The sequence below is a fragment of the Bubalus kerabau genome, chromosome 11 (assembly GCF_029407905.1).
Source record: "Bubalus kerabau isolate K-KA32 ecotype Philippines breed swamp buffalo chromosome 11, PCC_UOA_SB_1v2, whole genome shotgun sequence".
Classification (NCBI taxonomy): domain Eukaryota; kingdom Metazoa; phylum Chordata; class Mammalia; order Artiodactyla; family Bovidae; genus Bubalus; species Bubalus kerabau.
The window spans coordinates 48,802,096-48,822,870 of NC_073634.1; the positions used below are offsets into that span (position 1 = coordinate 48,802,096).

At 48.2% G+C, this 20,775-nt stretch overlaps 2 protein-coding genes across 4 annotated transcripts in view; one reads left to right on the forward strand and one right to left on the reverse strand.

Moving 5' to 3' along the window:
- NCK2 (NCK adaptor protein 2) overlaps positions 1-19,893 on the reverse strand; it is a 115,269-nt gene extending 95,376 nt beyond the window's left edge. The window contains exon 1 of one of the 3 annotated variants that reach the window (XM_055540267.1): positions 19,794-19,893. The gene's annotated coding sequence lies outside the window, so the exon portion shown is untranslated. Of the gene's footprint in view, positions 1-11,453; positions 11,729-19,455; positions 19,677-19,793 lie in introns of those variants that run through there. The other 2 variants (XM_055540266.1, XM_055540268.1) reach the window with 2 other exon arrangements.
- On the forward strand, positions 18,870-19,964 carry LOC129623800 (basic proline-rich protein-like). Its single transcript, XM_055541725.1, has one exon. The coding sequence runs from the start codon at positions 18,870-18,872 to the stop codon at positions 19,962-19,964; it is 1,095 nt and encodes a 364-aa protein (XP_055397700.1).
- The last annotated feature ends 811 nt before the right edge of the window (positions 19,965-20,775 follow it).

Consider the following 20,775-nt stretch of genomic DNA (forward strand, 5'->3'; position numbering starts at 1 on the left):
GTGGAGACTTAACACAGTTTCCACTCTCCCACAAACAGAATCTGAACTCAGTCCATCAGGGATCATGTGACCAGCACTGGTGAGGTCACCTGCCTGGCAGACCCCTGCTGTCCGTTCCACACAGGAAAAAACCAACCTGTGACCTTAATAACCTTAATACTTAATAATGACCTTAATAATGACCTTAATAACCAACCCACTCTGTCCAAATTGACCTCCTGGTCTCTGCTCCCTTCTGCCCATAAAGTCCTTCATTCTGTCCAGCTCCCCAGGACTCCTGTCTGCTGATGGAAAGCTGCCTGACACATGAATCAGGGAATAAAGCCAATAGGATCATTAACACTTGCTGTTGTTGTTCATCGTGTCCAATTCCTTGCGACGCCACGGACTGACACACGCCAGACTCCCCTGTCCTTCACTATCTCCCAAAGTTTGTTCAAACTCATGTCCATTGTGTAGATGATGCCATCATCCAACCATCTCATCCTCTGTCACCCTCTTCTCCTACCCTCAGCCTTTCCCAGCAACAGGGTCTCTTCCAATGAGTCGGCTCTTCACATCAGGTAGCCAAAGTATTGGGGCTTCAGCTTCTGTCCTTCCAATGAATATTCAGGGTTGATTTCCTTTAGGGTTGACTGGTTTGATCTTCTTACAGTCCAAGGGACTCTCAAGAGTCTTCTCCAGCACCACAGTTTGAAAGCATCAATTCTTCGGCACTTAGCTATTATGGTCCAACTTTTACATTTGTATATTCGTTCACGACTAAATGGACCTTTGTCGGCAAAGTGATGTGTCTGATTTTTAATATACCATCTAGGTTTGCCATAACTTTCCTTCCAAGGAGCAAGTGTTTTTTAATTTCATAGCTGCAGTCACCATCTGGAGTGATTTTGGAGCCCAAGAAATGCAGGGGCCTGGGTTCAATTCCTGGTGAGGGAACTAGATCCCATATACTGCAACTAAAGAGCTCGTGTCCCACAACTAAGACCCGGCACAGCCAAATAAATAAATGAAAACAATTTTTTTAAGAAGAGTTAGTACATTGCCTTGCTTAATAAAAGAAATCCCACAAAAAAGAGGGGTACCAGAAAAGATGAGTCTCCGAATATGAGGTCTTACTCAGCATGTGTGTGTTCAGCCTGCACTTTCAGACTGTTACCTGTCAGTGTCACAAATCCCCCTAGGGAGACCTGAGCAACTGACCAATCATCCAGCTCCCAGGGAGGGGGCAGCCAGGAGCTGGAGGCACAGCAGGATGGCGCCCTCGGGATGCGGTCCTGGCAGCCCACAGCCCACAGCCCACCAAGCCCTGGGGGTGCATCAGGGATGCAGATGTCTGCCCCCCACTCACCTGTCCAGCAAAGACACCCAGCCAGCCACCGCCAAGGGTCACCACACACGAGTTCAAGTATAACACACCCACAACGAAAAATGCTCCAGACATTCTGCCAGGACTGCACTTGGATAAACTCCCTGTTTACACAGGGATGAGGCAGCCTGCAGGGGCGCAGAGAAGATCAGATCAGACGCAGCAGATGGAACGTTAGGTAAATATCAGTGGTTGTCACTGCCTTGTTCAGGCTTGAGGAAGGTTCCTCCACACCACCAGCAGCTGGCATTTACAGCTCCATGTTCCAACTCTTTTCCCCAACTATTTCTAATTTTGTAACATGAAAGTTAAAGTGTTCAGTGCACAGTCGTGTCCCACTCTTTGCAACTCTATGGGCTGTAGCCTACAGAATCCTCTGTCCATGGAATTCTTCAGGCAAGAATACTCAAGTAGCCATTCCCTTCTTCAGAGGATCTTCCCGACCCAGATTGAACCCAGGTCTCCTGCATTGCAGGCAGATTCTTTCCTGTCTGAGCCACCAGGGAAGCCCAAACCTTTCCCAAAATATTTCTAATTTTATAAAATATTTCTTCTAAATACAAGGTCAAAAACTCCAAGGACCATTTTGCTGTAACCCCTGAGAACCAGAAAGTCCAACTCTTTCATGCAAGAGATTTTTAAAAGTCACTGACATTTTCCTGATAACAGAAGTTACTACAAATCCCTAAGTCCCAAATCCACAATGCAAACCAAACACTAGAATAGTAAATCAACATAAACCTCACAACACTAGTTACTTTAGCTTTTTTAGATAATAAACTGATATATACCTTCCCACTATAACAATTTAAATAAATTTTAAAAAGCAACAATTAGGCTTTTTACTGAATTTAAAATTATTTTTGGATTTTTCTTATAGGCAATGGATTTTATGACATGCACTGGGGGGGAGATCGAACCCGCATCTCCTGCATTGCAGGCAGATTCTAGATACGCACCCCATGACTAGAGGGAGTTCCATGAGGCAGTAAAATTAAATTACATTCTACAATGCCTGTGTGGACCATCTCTGGCCCAAGGCCTAGGTCCCAGCAGTTCCAACATCAGACAAGACAGCACCCAAGACCCCATCAGCCTGGCCCCTCCCCCTGCCACACACCCCATCCCACATCAGGAGAGGCGGCTCAGGCCCTCCTTCTCAGGATGCTTTGAAATGGTTTTCATTTTATGCAACTGTATTAAAAGACAGTTACTGAAGTATTATTTAAAAGAAGAACTAGAGACATAGAAACACATGCGTGCGGGCTTAGTTGCGTCTGACTCTTTGCAACCCCATGAACCGTAGCCCACCAGGGTCCTCTGTTCATGGGATTCTCCAGGCAAGAATACTAGAGTGGGTTGTCATCCCCTTCACCAGGATATCTTCCCAACCCAGGATTGAACCTCCATCTCCTGCATTGCAGGCAGATTCTTTACCACTGAGTCATTAGGGAAGCCCTTATAGTAACATGTGCTCCTTTATTAATACACCGACCCAGAGGGTCTGGCAGGTGTAATAAAGGACGATGAGAGCAGCCTGAATCCCAACCTATCTGCACCCACCACAAGGTGATAGAAAAGCCCCAGTTCTTTCTCAGAAAGCCGTGAATTGAGGTTGTGCTGTGTACAATCCCAGTGGAAGGAAACACAATTTCAGCTAATAGCCAATGAAGATAGAAATGTGAGTTTTTCACCCCAAGGTCATAGGCTTCCTAAAGTCCATCCTCTCTGGGCAGGGCCCCTGGGTTAAGAACGACTTTGGAGAACCACTCAGAATGTCACAGGATGTAGTGAACTGGGGCCGTCAGAGTCAACAAATTCCTAGATTTCAGACTTAGGTGGGGCTGCAGGGGGACCCATCAGAGCAGAGGCCCCTGTGCTGCTGTTAACAGGAGGTGCGCAGGCAGCTGGACCAGCCCCCTGGGGCCGACGCTCTGCCACACACCTGCTGCCTGCTTCCGGAATCTGGCAAGGCTTCTTCCACCAAGCGGAAGAGATCACCTTGTGCACCCCTGCTCTTACACAGGAAGGATGCTTCCAGCAGAATTGCCAGGAAGAAAACCAAGACCAGCCAGTTCCTTAAATGTTTCCAACAAAGTGGGAGCCCTCATGGTCATGATTCTTCTGCGCACAGACGCCGACACTCACAGAAACAATGTCGGTCAAAGCAAAAACTCAGAAAAAGGGTTTAAAAAATGTTTAGAAACCCACAGGTCAAAATGGAAATTGTAAATTATACTTTAACACAGAGGCATGGACTTAAAGAAAATAACACCCAAAAAGGTCACTGTAGATGCTTATTTGCAGTCAATTTTAATGAACAAAATGCACCAATACAGGTTATATTTATGTGAATAAATGTAAGTGATTCTCTCTAATCAGAGTAGCTCTAGGGAGGGCAGAAGGGTAAGTAGAGTCCCCACAAGGGGCCTTCCACCACCCCTCCCTAGAATCATACCATCACTAGGGGGCAGGGGAGGGGCAAACAGGAAAGTGAAATAGGCTGCTGCCTTTAACCCTGACCTGTTCTGTACCCAAGAGAAAGGTCATTCCCCTGATCAGCCCTCCCCAAGCCAGCTCCCAGGCCCACACCTACTGGCACGCACACCTGGAGCTGTGCCAGGGCAACTGGGCAGGTGGTAGGGGCCACCCGAGAGGCTGAGTCCTCAGAGGGAGCACACCTGCTCCGGGCTGAGATCTCAGTGGGAGCACCATCACCACAGAGCACTTCCTCCCTCAGAAGAATGATCTCAGGCCCCCATCCTACCAGGGGTCCGCCTGAGCACAGGATGGACCCAAAGGACCCAAGAGTCTGTCTCAGAGCACCAAGGATCAGGCGTGTGCCGAAACCAGGAAGATCTGCTAGTTTTTATTTGCCCAAACTGGACAAAGTCCACAGACATTCTGTCACACACTCTCACTTACTCTTACACATGTGCAGGGAGCTCAGCCTGGTGCTCTATGGCAACCTAGAGGGGTGGGATGGGGGAACAGAGGGTGCTCAAGAGGGAGGGGATATGTGTTTAATTATGGCTGATTTATATTGTCATACGCCAGAAACCACAACATTGTAAAGCAATTTTCCTCTAATAATAAAAAACAAAATATCTATTACAATAACATGGAAAAAGAAAACATTTCAGATGAACCTGGCCCCAAGGACTTCCCTCTTCTGGTCCTGACTGACATGTCCAGGGCAGGGTTCACGGATGTGACCCCATTTCCCTCCACCGGACCTCCGAGGGCATCAAGCTTCCTTCCCAAGACTTCAATATAGACAGGGGAGTACCTGGTCACCCCTCAGAGGACCTACAGTAGTCAGCCTGGCAGACACAACCTCAGCCGGGGGTTCAGGGTCAGTGGGGATAAGCCTCGATGATACCATACACTCTGACAAGACGCAACAGCCCATAGCCCAGTCCAACCATGAGAAAAACACTGGACAGACCCCAACTGAGGAGCATTCCACAGAACACCTGACTGGTCCTCCTCAACACTGAAAAGGCCATCAGAACAAGCAAAATTTAGAAACTTGTCACAGCCAAGGGAGCCTCAGGACACACCACGAGTAAAAACAGTGTGGTTTCCACGATGGGATTCTGGGGCACAAGAGAACATTAAGGAAAAATTAAGAAAATCCAAAAAAGTATGGACCTTGGTTAACAACCAATGTACCAGAATAATGGAAGATGCTATTTACAGTGGGGACGGGATGGTGGTTGTGGAAACTCTGTACTCTCTTTGGAATTTTTCTATAAATCTAAGTCTTTTCTAAAATTAAAGGTTTATTTTTAAATATATATGTACTGTACATATTATTGGAGAAGGAAATGGCACTCCACTCCAGTATTCTTGCCTGGAAAATCCCCTGGACAGAGGAGCCTGGCGGGCTACAGTCCATGGGGTTGTAAAGAGTCAGACACAACTGAGCAACTAAACAACAACTACACATACTATATATAAATCCATACATGCAAAGCATAACATGAATACCTTTGAACAATTACAAAGTGTACTTTGGAAAAGTTAACAAAATGTACTCAACAGAAGGAGATACACACACTTGCTGCTGCTGCTATTGCTGCTAAGTCGATTCAGACATGTCCGACTCTGTGCAACCCCATAGACGGCAGCCCACCAGGCTCCCCTGACCCTGGGATTCTCCGGGCAAGAACACCAGAGTGGGTTGCCATTTCCTTCTCCAACGCATGAAAGTGAAAAGTGAAAGTAAAGTCGCTCATTCGTGTCCAACTCTTAGAGACCCCATGGACTGTAGTCAACCAGGCTCCTCCGTCCATGGGATTTTCCAGGCAAGAGTACTGGAGTGGGGTGTCATTGCCTTCTCCGTAAACACACTTACTGATTAGCTTAACACAATAGAATAATTATATGGTTGAATTTTTGTACAACTCTTATTGTTCTTCAGAGAATACCTTGTGTGTACTTCTATAAATAGAACAATAAATGTACTACAAAGTGTAAAATAATAAATACATGAACTGATAACAAAAGATCTTGCTCCCTTGAACAAGACCCAAGAAAAATTATTTGGCATGCATTAAATTCTCTCCTGTTAAGGTCTCTGAAAGCCAGGAATCAATATATTCCAATCAGTTTTTAAAATTGCAACATAAAATCTGTATTGCAAATTAAATTCTCTTTATTCTCAAATTACGTTTATTTAAACACTAAGCATTAATTACAGTGTATCACAAATTAATTACAGTATATCACAAAAACTATTTTACACTAATCCACCTCATCAGAAGCGAAAGGAACTGTAAACGGGTTCAGTGTGAAACAAAAGGACAAATCACTAATTATGACTTGAATTGTTTTGAATGCTAAGGATTCAAGTATTTCCAGATGCTAAACATACACACAGAAACTGGTCCACCACCTTACTGTCAACAGGGCACAACAATCTGGTACTAGATGTAGCAGAGGTCAACAAATAGAAACACTGCATTTGAAAAAGATTTTTAAAAAATCTATAAGGAAGTAAAATACAGTTACATTTCAAAAGAAACAAACTAAAGAAACACTTTGAACAGACTATCAGGATAAAAAACAAGCCTGCAAAATGCCTGATCCGGGCTGACTTACAGTATTCATTACGAATCCAGGCAAAGGAGTTATTTGACTAAATAAATCTTTCCTAGGTTAAAATGTAATGGCATACTGCATTTACAACATTATCAACTTAAAAAAGGGAATTGGAAGTATCAGTGGGCTTCCTGACTCCAGCATTCCACTAAAAGCAACAATAAGTAGTTTTGCTATTTTTTTGGATAAAAGTCTTCAGCAAATAAATCACATGTAAGCAGAGTTTATATAATCTGCAAATTATGGACTAGTTGACTCCAAAGCCATCTGTTTATCCTAAGTAAACCGACAGCATGGCCTCAAGCAGACTCTGGATGACAGCACTATCCTAGTAAGGGTGGATGGAGAGGGGTGGTCGGTGGAGGCAGGGTGCTGACCAGCTACAGCAACCACAGAGCTCTACCACGGGCAAGTGAAGCAATCCCTGCTCAGCAGACACCCTATGGTCTCCAGGGCTGTCTCACTTCCCCTGAAATATTTGATGTTTTATTTAAAAAAAAACATTTTTTTTTAATATTTCTGCTGCACTTTGAGACATGTGAGGTCTTAGTTCCCCTACAGTTGACTGAACCCACAATCCTTGCAGTGGAAGCATGGAGCCTTAACCACTGGACCACCAGGGAAGTCCCTCCCTGGGGTATCTGAAATTAATTCTAACTGGCCTGGGGACTTTGCATGGGTCTTCCTCGCACCTCCCACAGAACCCCACACAGAGGCATGACACTCATCTTGGAAACGTGTTAACTGAGAGCAGAGTCAATCATGAATGGGTAAAGTTACCCAGGCTGGGCTGACAAGCTCCCTGAGAGCAGATCTGTCTGGTCCCCCTGTGTGTTTCAGCAGCTCCTGCCACAGCTCCTCTCCAGCCACCACTCAACAACTTGGTGACAACAAACTGGGGGGTAATCTGATCTGTGAGTCAGATCAGGATGCAGAAGGCAGCTTTGTCCTCAACACACGCGGTCCGCCAGCCAGATTCACAAAAAGGGAACAGCATCTTCAGTTTACCATGCAGGCTGGCTGCTCTGAAGACCCTTCTTGAAAAAGGAACTGCACAGTTGCAATTCCTAAACAGGGTATGCAGAGGCGCGCGCATGCACATGCACATGCACATGCACACACACACACACACACACATCAGAATTAAGCTTCTGCTTCCCAGAACACAAAACAGAGGTGGAGAGGAGTTAGAAATGAGCTGTGCACCTTGGACAAGCCAGCAGTGTGTGTAGGGGGGGTGAGGCAGCTTCCCTGATGGTCCAGTAGTTAAGTATTCGAGGGGACAGGGGTTGAATCCCTGGTGGAGGAACTAAGATCCCACATGCCGAGGGGTACCAAAGCCCATGCAGCACCACAGCTAGGGTCTGTGCACCACAGTGAAAGATCCTGAGTCCCACAACTGAGACCCGATGCAGCCAAATTAATTTAAAAAAAAAAAACTACTAGTAGGTGGAAAAGAGCATGCGTACCTCTACTGCTCACAGGAAGCCAGACCTTTCAAGTTCACATTTAGACCAGCTATTTATGAAGTTCAGGATGAGGCTGTTTTAATCCAGCCCCTGTTATAACTGGGCTTCCCAGGTGGTGCTAGTGGTAAAGAACCTGCCTGCCAAAGCAGGAGACCTAGGAGACACAGGTTTGATCCCTGAGTCAGGAAAATCCCCTGGAGGAGGGCATGGCAACCCACTCCAGTATACTTGTCTGGAGAATTCCAAGGACAGAGAAGCCTGGTGGGCTACAGTCCATAGAGTCAGATACCACTAAAGCGACTTGGCACACACTGTTATAATTAAAAGTCAAGACGTTACTGCATTCAGGCCAATGGTTTATTTTGAGGAAGGAGGGGATTTCAATACTGTAAATGCAAAGCCCTACAAAAGTCCTGCATCTGTAGTTCCAGAGCTGGGGCATCACCTGGTAGCAGGGCTCCTGCAGCCAACCCCTGTCCCCTGTGCCCCTCAGCTGCCCCTCTCCAAGGTGGCCAAGTAACACCTGCTCCCTCCACCAGTGTCGGAACTGAATGATACAATGACACACAACAATTAGAAACACACAGTGTTACCCAGCCCGCCAGCACACCACTGCCAAATTTCCAAGCTTGTCCAAAGACTTATTACTATGACTGTCTAAGAGGTCTTTCTCGGTGCCCGCAAGGATGGGAGGCTAAGGAAAGAAAAGACTGATTGTACCTTTAACCACCTCCACCAAGAAAAGTTCAAAAACGCCCTGAGTGCTGATTCTGTGTTTATCCTGGTAACAGAACAGGAAGAGAGCAGATAAGAGGCGACCAACCAAAAAGGAAGAGCAAGGCAACAGGAAATGATTTACAGAAAACAGATCAAGATTAAGCCAAGAAAACTTCTAATTGGCTGCCCTCTGGATATCTAGGCTTCTCTGACTTTCTCAAGTCAGGACCTGCTCATAGAGGAAAAAAAGAAAACGTACACAGAATATCACAGTCCAGACCAGGCAGCTAACAAGCAGCTCTGCCCTGAGCCAGACCCTGAGACTCAGAAACTAACAGCCAAATTATCATTTTCGCCTTCCTTTTCCCTGGATAACGTCTAATTTGTGATATTTTCGTTCTCTCTCCCCTGAAGGGTTTATTTTAGACCTTACAAAAAAAGGAAATAAAGCATTCAAAAGCTAACAGATGTGATTCGCTCAAAGAAGAGTAGGCTGAACCTAGAACCTAATAAACTTTAGTAATAACAAAGGAATTTTTTCTCTGTAGACCATCACCAATTGTAAGGACGCTGAGCCTAAGTAAATAGATGTATTTCACCAAACCAAACTCTGAAAATCAATTACTTACTACAAGCAATTGATAAGGGACCCCATCACTTTCCTGTTAGTGGATATTCTAAGGAGAATGTATTGTCACCACAGTTCAGCTAGATTTCCTAATGCGTCCTACAAAATCAGCATTTCATATTTCTATGGTCCAAATGGAAGTAGAAAATTTAAAAAAACAATGCATGCCCTACTTTTCCACCAACAGATAAACCATGATATGTCAGTTAAAGTTTCTCCTTTTTATATATTTAACTGCAGAGATGCAGAAATACTTTTCAGCTTTCTGTTGTTGTTGTTGTTCAATTGGGAAGTTGTGTCTGACTCTTTGCGACCCCATAAACTGCAGCACGCCAGGCTTCCCTGTCCTTCATTATCTCCCAGCATTTGCTCAAATTCATGTCTGTTGAGTCAATGATGCTATCTATCCATCTCTTCTTCTGCCGCCCCCTTCTCCTTTTGCCTTCAGCTTTCTAAATAGGCATTATTTTTCATGTTTATAAAAATTCTGGGGATGGCGGGATAGGGATGATCTCCAAGAGGGCAACTGTATGAAAGAATACATGGGCCATTAACTGAAAGGTTTAAGCCAAGTACAGCAGTACTCACTTAAAACAAGGCTGCTGAAATACTGACATCGTTGGGCGGTTAACCCTTTGAAGTCTGGACTGTAATGTGCATTGCCAAGATGGGCCAGTATCCCTGGCCATGACCCACTGGACACCAGGACGACTCTCAAGTTTGGACAACTGGAAAATGTCCCCAGACACTGCCAATTGTCCAGAAGGGCAGAACCACTCCCAGCTGAGAACCACCAATTTATATACAAGAGTAGTGGGTCAAGTCTCAAGTTTCTTCTTTTAATATCAACATTTGAAAAGGTATTTTTACTTTGTATTTGCAAAAGTGAATCACTATTTCTCAATCCAAACCTAACAGCTAGGAAAATCCAAACACAGATGGGAATTTGCACTATGTTGCTCTGTGGGAAGATGCACTATGCTGAAAACATTTTCTGCTCTTGATGATAACAACCCTCTCTGATCTGAGACGTGAAGAAAAAGAGGATCTCCTTCCTGCAGAAAGCGGGGCACCCTTCCCTCCCCTCCCTCCACTCAGCCCTGAGCCTGGGGGTGCAAGGCACAGACAAGTTAAAGCAGCAACAATTAAACACCAGAGTCCTCACCTGGGATCCTCAACAGAGCCTCAGTTCCACGCAGGCCCCCCTCAGCATGACAAGGACAACAGCAGAGGATCTGCTGTCCTTCCCCTACTTTTTTTTTTTTTAAAGAGGGTAATTTCTTTATAGTCACTTCTGAGTCTTATCTCCTGAACCACATGAAACAGACCTATGAAGGAGACTCCAAGAAGGGAAATGAAGCAGCAGAGATGGCTGAATAAAGGGAGGAGAGCCTCTACGTACAAGCCAGGCTGGTCCATGGACGGCGGTAACTGTACTCCTAAAGAAAAACCATCTGAGTGCAGGTACGAAGGCAGGTGACTGAAGTCGCACCATCAGGGTGGGGAAGTCATACACAAACATGAAATACACAGAAAAGAATCAAAAGAAAGGAAAAGTCTTTTTTTATATCTGTCTTGCTAGATTCTGTTCCTAAATATATTCCTTAAAAAAAAGCAGTTTGATGAAAACTCACTATTCACCTAGATCCAATGTCCAGAAACTGTTTCTAAAGTAACTCCCTGAATCCCTTGATATTTCTTGGTCTCTTAAAAATACTCAAGCAGCTTGTGGTTTTTAACACCCATGTCTCCAAGCTGATTCCCGTCACTCAGAGCAACAAGAGAGCTCATCATCGCCAATCCGGTGTGTCCCCGCCCCCAACACACACACACATTTGAAAACAGGGACATGAGCTTTTAAAGGGACTGTCCTTAAAATGAACACAGCTAGTGTTCTAATGAAGCATAATATATATTTTATTAGAAACATTTTTCTAATGAAAATGAGTACTTTTCATCTATCATATTTTATAATGTTACAGAACTGGTAGGGTATTGATTTGTATAACTTCGGTCTGTATCCAGTGACCTTATTAAACTCTTGTATTAATCCTTAAAAAAAAAAAAAGTCCAACAACAACAAAAACAAACCCAGCTGGAAAGAGGGATAGAGAACTGTTCTTTTCTTCTTTAGCCAGGCTCACAAGTAACATCATTAAAATACCTGTTGACTTGCAGACATCCTTAAATGCTCAGCCAAAACTCACAGGCTTATAAAACTAAGGCACATCCTTTAAGGAAGATGGATGCAGATGCTGAAGGACTTGTCCAAGGCGTCAGCCACTGGCGCCTTACTAAGCATCTCACGCCCATCTCTCCCTCTCGGAAGGTTCCTCCCCAGCTGGCCGCCCCCACTGCAGCTGGGAGAATTATTAAGCTTGTTTAAGTAAATAAATCTTTGCTGTTACTCCTCCTGGAACCTGCCACAGGAGCAGCAGCTGGACTGCAAATCTAAGCCTGTGAATTAAGAGCACCTGCCTGCCCTACAGCCCATTGGAGACCACAGCCTTTCTGACCTGCGAATACGCAAAGAACCAGACTCTCAGTTATACCTCAGTTCCATCTGCCCTTAAGGGAGGCTGCCCAGCACAGAGGGTCACAAGGGTCCTCTGACAAAAGAAGGGGAAGTTTAGAATGGTCTGGTACTACAAGCCTCGCCTAAGATGACAGTCAATGTCAAGGTTCCTACCAAGACCTTGGAGCAGCAGTCTTCCAAAACTCCAGAGCACCTGAGAACTCATGAGAAAAGCAAATTCTCAGGCACCCCTGAAGACGCTCTGTGGGGTGGGTCCAGCCATCTGAGTTGGAAGCTTTCTGGGCTGGGGTGGGTGGCGGAACAGCTGAGACCCAGCTCTGAGCTGGGTCCGTCTGGGGCTCCCTGGCCTGTGGTGCTCAGGAGGCAGGCTGAGGGAGGAGCAGCAAGGCCGGGGATGCTCTGCTGCACCACCTCCAGAGCACACCCACCAGGACCATAGGAGCAGCCAAGGTTGCTCATACATCCTTCCAGAGTCCAGGGCTGATAAGAGGTCCAGAATGAGTGACACCCAAGCTCCACCCACTGTTGTGATTCTCCATCATGTTTCTCTAATCCTACACCATCATAAAAGTTTACAGCTCTGTTTATGTCTTTTCTTTTAATGAAGAGATGGTGGCCTGGCTTAGGGGATAAAAGCAGAGCCTCAGCAATCAGACAGGTTTGAATTCCAGATCTGCTGACCAGCTCTGGAACCTTATTCAGCCTAACCTGCTAGGTCTCTCTACTCTCATCTCTGAAGAGAAACACAGCAACCAAACATACTCAACTTCTGTGAGCACTGAATGAGCTAATATTGTGTGTAACATGGTTAGTACCATCACTACAATGTGTGTGATGTGTGTGTGTTAGGAAGAACCCAATGATCCCTAAAGTACTATGATTTTAGGACGTCCCTGGTGGCTCGGTGGTGAAGGGTCCACCTGCCAATGCAGGAGACATGGGTTTGATCTCTGGTCTGGGAAGATCCCACGTGTCTCAGAACAACTAAGCCCATGTGCCACAACTACTGAGCCTGTGCTCTAGAGTCCAGGAGCTGCAATTACTGAGCCCACGTGCTGCAACTACTAAGTCCAAGAGCCCTAGAGCCCGTGCTTTGCAACAAGAGAAGATGCTGCAATGAGAAACCCTTGCGCCAAAGACAGAGAAAGCTGGAGAAGCAACAAAGACCAAGGACAGCCAAAAATAAATACATAAAAAAAAATTAAAAAAAAAAAACAACTATGACTTTAGATTCTGTACTTAGAAATTAAGTATTTGACATATATCAGAAGTACACTGAAAACTAACACCCCAAAACAGTTATTTCACATTGGTAATTTAACCTCTAGAATTCAAAATACATTTTAAAACGTTTGTAAAATATATAAGCATTCTGATTATAGGTAAGCAAATCAGGTTCTAGTATTCTAAACTTGCGTGAGTACATGGAATATTACAGTCTTCCTTAGCATGACAGAGATTATACCTTTCTGCTAAAGAATAATAATTACCATGATTATGATTCCAGGTTGCTCTCACTATGTCTTCTTAGCTATCTCAACTTAGGAAAACCCAGACTAAATGAAGCTTGAATCATGAAAGTGCACAGACCTGTGCTCTCCCACACAGAGTCACCAGTCTCAGGGGGCCAGTGAACACCCCAATGTGGGGAGGGAAGAGGCATGCCACAGATGAAGAATGCACACAGGCTTTCACAGGCTGCACATGAACAGAAGAATGTGCATCATCTTATTAAGAGGGTTTTACGTTGAACACTGGGAATAAAAGTACTGGGGCTCTACTGGGTAAAAGAATACATTGTGAAAATTAATTTTGCTTGTTTCTTCCTACATCTTTAATGTGGTTACTGTTGTTGTTTATTCACTCATTCATGTCCCACTCTTTGGAATCCCATGGACTGTCCCAGGGTCCTCTGTCCATGGGATGCTCTAGGCAAGAATACTGGAGTGGGTTGCCATTTCCTTCTCCAGGGGATCTTCCAAACCCAGGGATCCAACCCCTGTCTCCTGTACTGGCAGGCAGATTCTTTCCCACTGAGCCACCTGGGGAGTCCAGTGTGGCTACCAGACATTTAAAATCCCATCTGTGACTCACATGTGTATATTTGAAGGGGACAGCACTGCTCTTAACAACTGATTTCTTCAAGGGGTGTTTGCAGGAAATACCCCATGTTAAAAAAGACACAGCATTTTTGGCACCAGCTTCTCCTCCTTCCTTAAGGGTCCAGCACAGTTTTGGGGTACAAAGCTGCTGTGTGTCACGAGGCTGTTATTACAAGGGTAGCAATGAATCAGCCCCAAAGTACACAAGTCTTTAAAAATAAGCTGACAATAAACGCTGGTATTCTGTTATCACAACTAGCAGGCTTTCACTCACTGTGTACAGGGGTGGGAGGTGTACGTAGAGGCTGGGGGAGCAGGGAGGAGCCCATGGTGCAGGCCCATGCTGGGCACTGGTGACACTGACCTGAGGGCAATGGAGAGCCAATGCTGGGACCACAGCCAGGTTTGGGTACCAGGGTGCAGTGATCAGGCGAGTGTGGTAACAGAGGGGTCTGCCAGCGCCAGTGAGAGAGAAGTAAGTACCTCAGGCTCAGATGGAAGAGATCTTCAGAGGTAAAACTGATAAGATGTGGGATCTGGGAGGTGAGGGAGAACCCAGGATGACACAGTGAGGCAATGCTGGGGACATTAACCCAGGCAGGCAGGTCAGGAGATAGTACTCCCAGCCAAGATGTTCAGAGTTTCCGGTGGAAATGAGCGGGGAGAAGTCGCATGATTCACCTGAATGACCGAGTGAGTCATGAATGGACAGGTTTGCAGTTGTGGTCACACAGGTGACCACCTGGAACAGCTCATGCTCGCCCTGGCCAGAAACACACATGTGATGGGGGTGAACATTACCAAACCCGCCTGTACCTGCCTGGCTCCCGGCGAACCCACAGTCACAGGGCAGTCCCAGTGATACTTCCGGCTGCGGGTTCCATCCACAGGAAACGCCTTCGTCTCCACACAAAATTCAACACTTGCATATAGCTCCTATTTGATGCTGATCCTGGTCCCAAAACCATGCTGCAGCTGAGCCAACACAGGCTAAGGGGAAATGTCCACAAAGGGTATCGGTCAGGGCTGTCCTCTCTCCTCAAGACCTGAAGCATCTGGGCCCAGCACCCATCTACCACAGCAGTACGAGGCTTTGTGAGGGAAACTGATCTGTCACCCCTCCCCTCCTGCCCCAGTGATGTCTTCAAGCACTTGGGAGACAAAAGCCATGAAATGCCTAAAATCATCAGCCTGGTTTTGAAGAGAGACTGTCGTGGACAGAACTGTCCCTGTACTCAAGTGTTGAAGCTCTCACCACCCAAGTGACTCATCTGGAGACAGAACCTCTGCAACAACTAAAGTTCAACAAGGTCAGAAGGGTGGGGCCCTAACCCAAGAGGAGCAGTGACCTCCTAGGAAGAGGGACAAACACACAAGGCATCTGAGGACACAAAGTGAAGGCGGCCAACGGAGCCTGGAAGAGAGCCTCACCGAGAACCTAGTCTGCCCGCACTTTGATGATCACTTTGCAGCCTCCAGAACGGCAAGAAATCAGCTTCCTTTTGACGCTCAGTCTGTGGATCTGTGAGGACAGTCTGAGTGGACGTGCATACGCTAAACCGGGACAAGCGCCCTTCAACCCACAGAGACCATCCAGGCCAATGAGGCTCAGACACTGAAACCAGTACATGAGGTCACCTACTGACCCTGGTCCCACTAGCAGCCAGGCAGGGGCCACACACTTGGCCTTGTTGGGACCTGCCGGCATATCCACAGCCTCCTCAGGACCACCTCACCCAGCACCTTTTGGGGTCACGTCCTCCTCCTGAGCAGGGCAGGGGGCTCTGTCACCCTGCCACTGTCCCTGGGCTCCGGGGTCCTCACACTGACGTCAAGGCCAGAGCCCAGGTCCCCAAGTTCTCTTAATACTAAATATGATGGTGAATGGGAAAGTAATTGGTAAACTGTAATCTATCATCGGAACATGAGCATTTATTATTTTTATCCAACTTTGGCATTTCAGATCTACGTTAACCACCGACCAGCAAAAACATCCCACTTTCCAAAACTGTCTCAAAAAGAGAAACTGCAATATTTCCCTTCTGAGTGCACTTGAAGCTTCTTTTCTTAAAAACATTTAAAAACACAAACGGTATAAAAAGAAAAGGACACTAAATGACCAGCTTCCCGCGGTCAGGATAACAAATGCTCTGTCCAGAGTTTCCAGTTCAGGTTAACATGCACAGACACCCTATTGAAAAAGTTAAATATTCAGTCATCCCACCAGGGGCTTATGCAGTTGGGTTTGTTTTTCATCTTGCCTTTTCTCTTTTTTTTTAGTTTTAGGTTCAGGACTATAAATGATTCATTGGACAGAGAACTTCTCAAACAGAGAGGCCACCAGACCAAATCCTCCCCTTGTCTGGACCTGGATGCACTGCGGACAAAACCTTATGAACCTAGAGCCTTAATGACTGACAGACTCAGAATTCAACATTCACGAGCTCAATCAGTATTTTCTGGAAAGAACACAAAGAATCCACAGGGCCGACTATGACAAATGCCTGTGTGTGTGTTGTTAGGGCAGGGAGAGGGAAGCAGTTATAATTGACGAATGTCGATTACACCTTCAGAAACTGACATACTTTGGGATCCATTCAAAGCGAAATGCAGAAGAAAACAGTCTAATTTTCAAAACAATGCCACTAAAATGGCCTAAAGAAATAAACTATTTTTACTTTGGCTACATACTTTCAAAACTGTTAAAAGGCTGTCCTGTCCTTCTAAGCTGCCTTAAGCATTTAACAATATCATCACAGTATCACTTTGAGCCTCTGAAAACATGGGGTTTCCATCACTCATTTGAGGAAAGAGAAACCATTTGGAAGTGCCATTTGCCACTCATCTGGATGGGAAAATTAATTTCGCAAGCCTTGGGGTTGAGCTGTGGGGAGTTTCCTGTCCATTTTTGAAAAGTCAGCTTACTAGATTTCCAAACATGGTCCACTGCCCTGCCATGCAGTTCTAGGGAGCAGCCTTCGGTTCCATTCTTCGTGTGGGACAAACATGTGTGGCCCTCGCCCTCGGCTCACACTGTTGGCCATGCTGGGTAGTTACAAGCATGCATATCCTGGAGAATGGTGCAACACAGCCTCATCTAGTTGGGGCAACTGACGTGACAAAGGATGAGAATCTGGTCATTCCAGACAATCAAGAAGACTTTAGGGTATTTTATCCAGGGCTTCCCTGGTGGCTTAGAGGTGAAGAGTCTGCCTGCCAATGTAGGAGACACGGGTTTGATCCCTGGTTCAGGAAGATCCTACATACCGTGGAGCAACTAAGCTTACGTGCCACAACTACTGAGCCTGTGCTCTACACCCCAGGAGCGGCAACTACTGAGCCCACATACAGTAACTACTGAAGCCTGTGTGCCTAGAGCCCATGCTCCGCAACAAGAGGAAGCAGTGGGTGACAAGAGAGACCCAGAGCAATGAAAAATTAAAAAAAAAAAAAAGTTATTCAGTTTGTATACACACAAGAAAGATTTGGGGTATGTTTAACATGGATAATAGTGCACTTCTCAAATACTGTGTACATATGATGCGTTTGCTGGAAAATCTCAGTCATCGCCTGATGCAAACAACAGAGGCTGGGAAACATCACAGCTTCCAAGAGATGAGAGATGGAGAGACCTGAAGTGCAAGGCATGTGATAAAGAAAACCTCAGAGCCTGACAAGTGAGCACAGCTACTTGAAATCACCTTAATCAGGCCCCACCTTAAGTGGGGAGAGAAGGTGCTGGGTCAGTCTGTTCTCTGGATGCAATTCACCACCCAACTTCATCCCATGTTCCAGGACCAATCCCGCAATGTGTCTAGGGAACAGCTGAGAAGCTTGGAGCCCAGATGAGGCCTCTTTGTTACCACCAGCTTACCACTGCTTTAAGTTTCCAATTTCAGCCTCAGCTAGCGGCAGCCAGAGGACCACTAAGATCTGGCCACTTTCTTCAATCAATACTGCTGCTAAGTCACTTCAATTATGTCTGACTCTGTGCAACCCCATAGACAGCAGCCCACCAGGTTCCTCTGTCCCTGGGATTCTCCAGGCAAGAGTATTGGAGTGGGTTGCCATTGCCTTCTCCGTCAATCAATACTACATCTAATCAACCTGGAGAGGAGAAACATCAATGTAGGATTTTCCCTCCTGGTCACTGCTTCAGAATCATGGTTAACACCCACATCTGGGGAAATCCCTGTTCCGACCATCTAAAAATCTACATGGACAGCTCAGTCTCGCAGTTGAATCCACTTCATCTCCTCCTGTTCACCACTGCCCTCCTATTTACTAAACCCTTGGCCCAGGCTCGATTCCTGTTATTAATTTACCCGTTTATTAATATCTGGGGACACTGGGTAAGTGAATTATGGGCAGTGTTTGGAAACAAAGTTTAGGTCTGCTGTGATAACTCAAAGCACCCAGATTGATTTCATTTTCAGTCGCTTTTAGCCCTGAAAAGCCCTGTTGCCAACGATACCTGATGCAGAGGGACAAAACACGCCCCAAATTACTCTCATTCCTGCCAAATCCCTTCGGCGAAGCCGAGGAGGAAGCCGGGCCGGGACCAGGCGGGACTCCCCTACCTTTGGGTTCCCCACCCCCAGGCCACACCCCGTAGCCTCTCGGGGGTTCACTTTCTGTGGGGTCAAGGGCAGGAGTGGGCCTGCGCGGGCCCAGCGCTGAGGCCTGCTCATCCCCTGCGCATACCCAAACTTGCCAGGCTCAGCCCCAAACCTGTTGGCAAAATAAACAAAGGCAAACACAGGGGACCCGACCTAGCCTGAGTGCCAGAGGTCGCCCCGCGCCGGCTCCCGCTTTGTCCCCACGCGGACGAGCTGCCAGTGAGCCCCAGAGCCCCGGCACACGCGCAGCCCTTTCAGGGCGACCGCTACGGTCCACACACGAAAGCGCTTTGCAATCACGCCCCCCACTCGCTCCACGCCGAATGCGCTCACGAGGGAGTTACCGTCTACGCCTACAATCACACACCGAATTTTTCCAGAACCGCTGGGTGGTTCGATCGCCCAGAATAAGCTACCAGGGCAGCGCGATCGTGAGAAACTTTGTTTCCGGGGCCGGCGATCCCCGGTCGGACGCGGAGCCCGGCACGAAGCGCCCCGGGCCGCGGGAAGCCTCCCGGACGCCAAGTGACAGCAGCTCCGCGCGGGGTCGCCAACAGTCCCGATCCCAGAAGTTGTGCGGGCCGCGCTCGCCTCCCGGTCCTGCCTGCGCGGGGCCGGCGATCCACGCGGTCCTTACCGGAGGCGCGCCCGGCCTCCCCGGTCCCCGCTCCGGGACCACCGCGCAGGCCTGCCCCGCCCGCCCGACCCGGGGAGGGGGCGAGCCGAAGGTGCCGGCTGCCGCGAGGCCAGGCCGCGCAAGGGACCCGGCCCCCAACCCCGGCTCCGGCCCCGGCGCGCCCCGCCCCGGCTGCCCCTCAACTCCGCAAGCCGCCCAAGTTGGCAGCCTCCGCCCGGGCCAAGAACCCCCGAGCCCCGACCCCCGGGCTCCAGCCCCTGGCCCCTGCTTACCTCGCGCGCCGCCCGCCGAGGCCGGGGCAACGGCGCGGGTCCCGGGCGGCGGCCGCCCTGCGCCCGCCCAGGCGCCGCTCTTTGTCTGCGCCGCTCGCTCCTCCCGCCGCTCGGCCGACGCTACGGCCCGGGCGGACCCCGCGGGCCCGGCCGACCTCCGCCGCCGAGCCCCGCGCCCGCCGGCCCACTCGGCTCCGGCCTCGCTCCCGCCGCGGCGCCCCCGCCCCTCCCGGCTGCGCCCGCCGCGCGCCCTTCCTCCTCCTCCTCGTCCTCCTCCGCTCCGCCCAGTGACGCCGCCGGGGCCGCCCAGGCCCGCGCGCCCGCCGCCCGGGACCCACCTGGGCGCGCACGGCGGCCCGGCTCGGGCGGCGCCGGGACTGGCTCGAGGCTCAAACGCGGGCGCCGCCCGGCCCGAAGGACCCTGCGCTGGGCTGGGCCGGGCCGGGCCGTGCCGGGCGCCGAGGGGAGGGGAGGCCCGGCTCCGACCCTGCGCGCCCGGGAGCGAATAGGAAGACGGGAGAGGCGAGAACAGCAGCAACCCGGCCTCGAAGGACCGACGGGTGGTCGGTCCATCCCCTTTTTGTTTGATTTTCTTATCAGGACGCCCTGGGGCTTGGCCACCGCCCCCTCTCCCGGAAGCCTTCCCACGACACCCTCGGCGGAGCAGGCCTGCGGTCCATCAGAAAAGTGACTTACAGAAAAATGTCACTTCCTCTGTGTAGTTACTTCTGGGCATTTTTATTTATTTTCCTCGTATCTATTTACTTTCCCAACCAGACACTTTTTGACTCCCTCATTATCGTCGGAAGCAGTTCTTAAAAGCAGAAGAGGAAACCACGATGTTTGTGCCTGTCTCTGTGTCCAGCTCGAACCCGCCCACGGGGCGAAATCCTGGGTGGAACTGCAGGAATGTAGGTCCCAGGAGTTGTCATTGGCGGTGGGACCGTCCGGCCGCCTGGCCGCATGCTTACCTGTAAACACACTTGGAAGACTGAAACCCAAGAGGAGGGGCAAGACACAGGGTTCCTTAAACAGGCACATGTATCCAGAAGTCTGTCATCAATCTCCCCCAATGTGGCTTCCCCAAAGGAAATCCTACTATTCAAATGATTCTGATATCCTGGTGGAATAGCCCGGATCCATGTTAATGAGGGTCTTCCTTAGGCTCCTGGCCTCTCATTATATTAAAGCAATCGTAGTTTACCCCAGGTGACAAGATGATGTCACTGAATGAATGCCTCTTCCCCAACACAAGTACCCAAGGAGGGTCCTGCAGCCAGTATAGCTTTGAAGTCCCAGGTGAGTGTTTGACTGTCTGCT

What these genes read in the sequence shown, in the direction of transcription:
- LOC129623800 (XM_055541725.1), top strand. Translation starts at nt 18,870, where the DNA reads ATGCGCTCACGAGGGAGTTACCGTCTACGCCTACAATCACACACCGAA.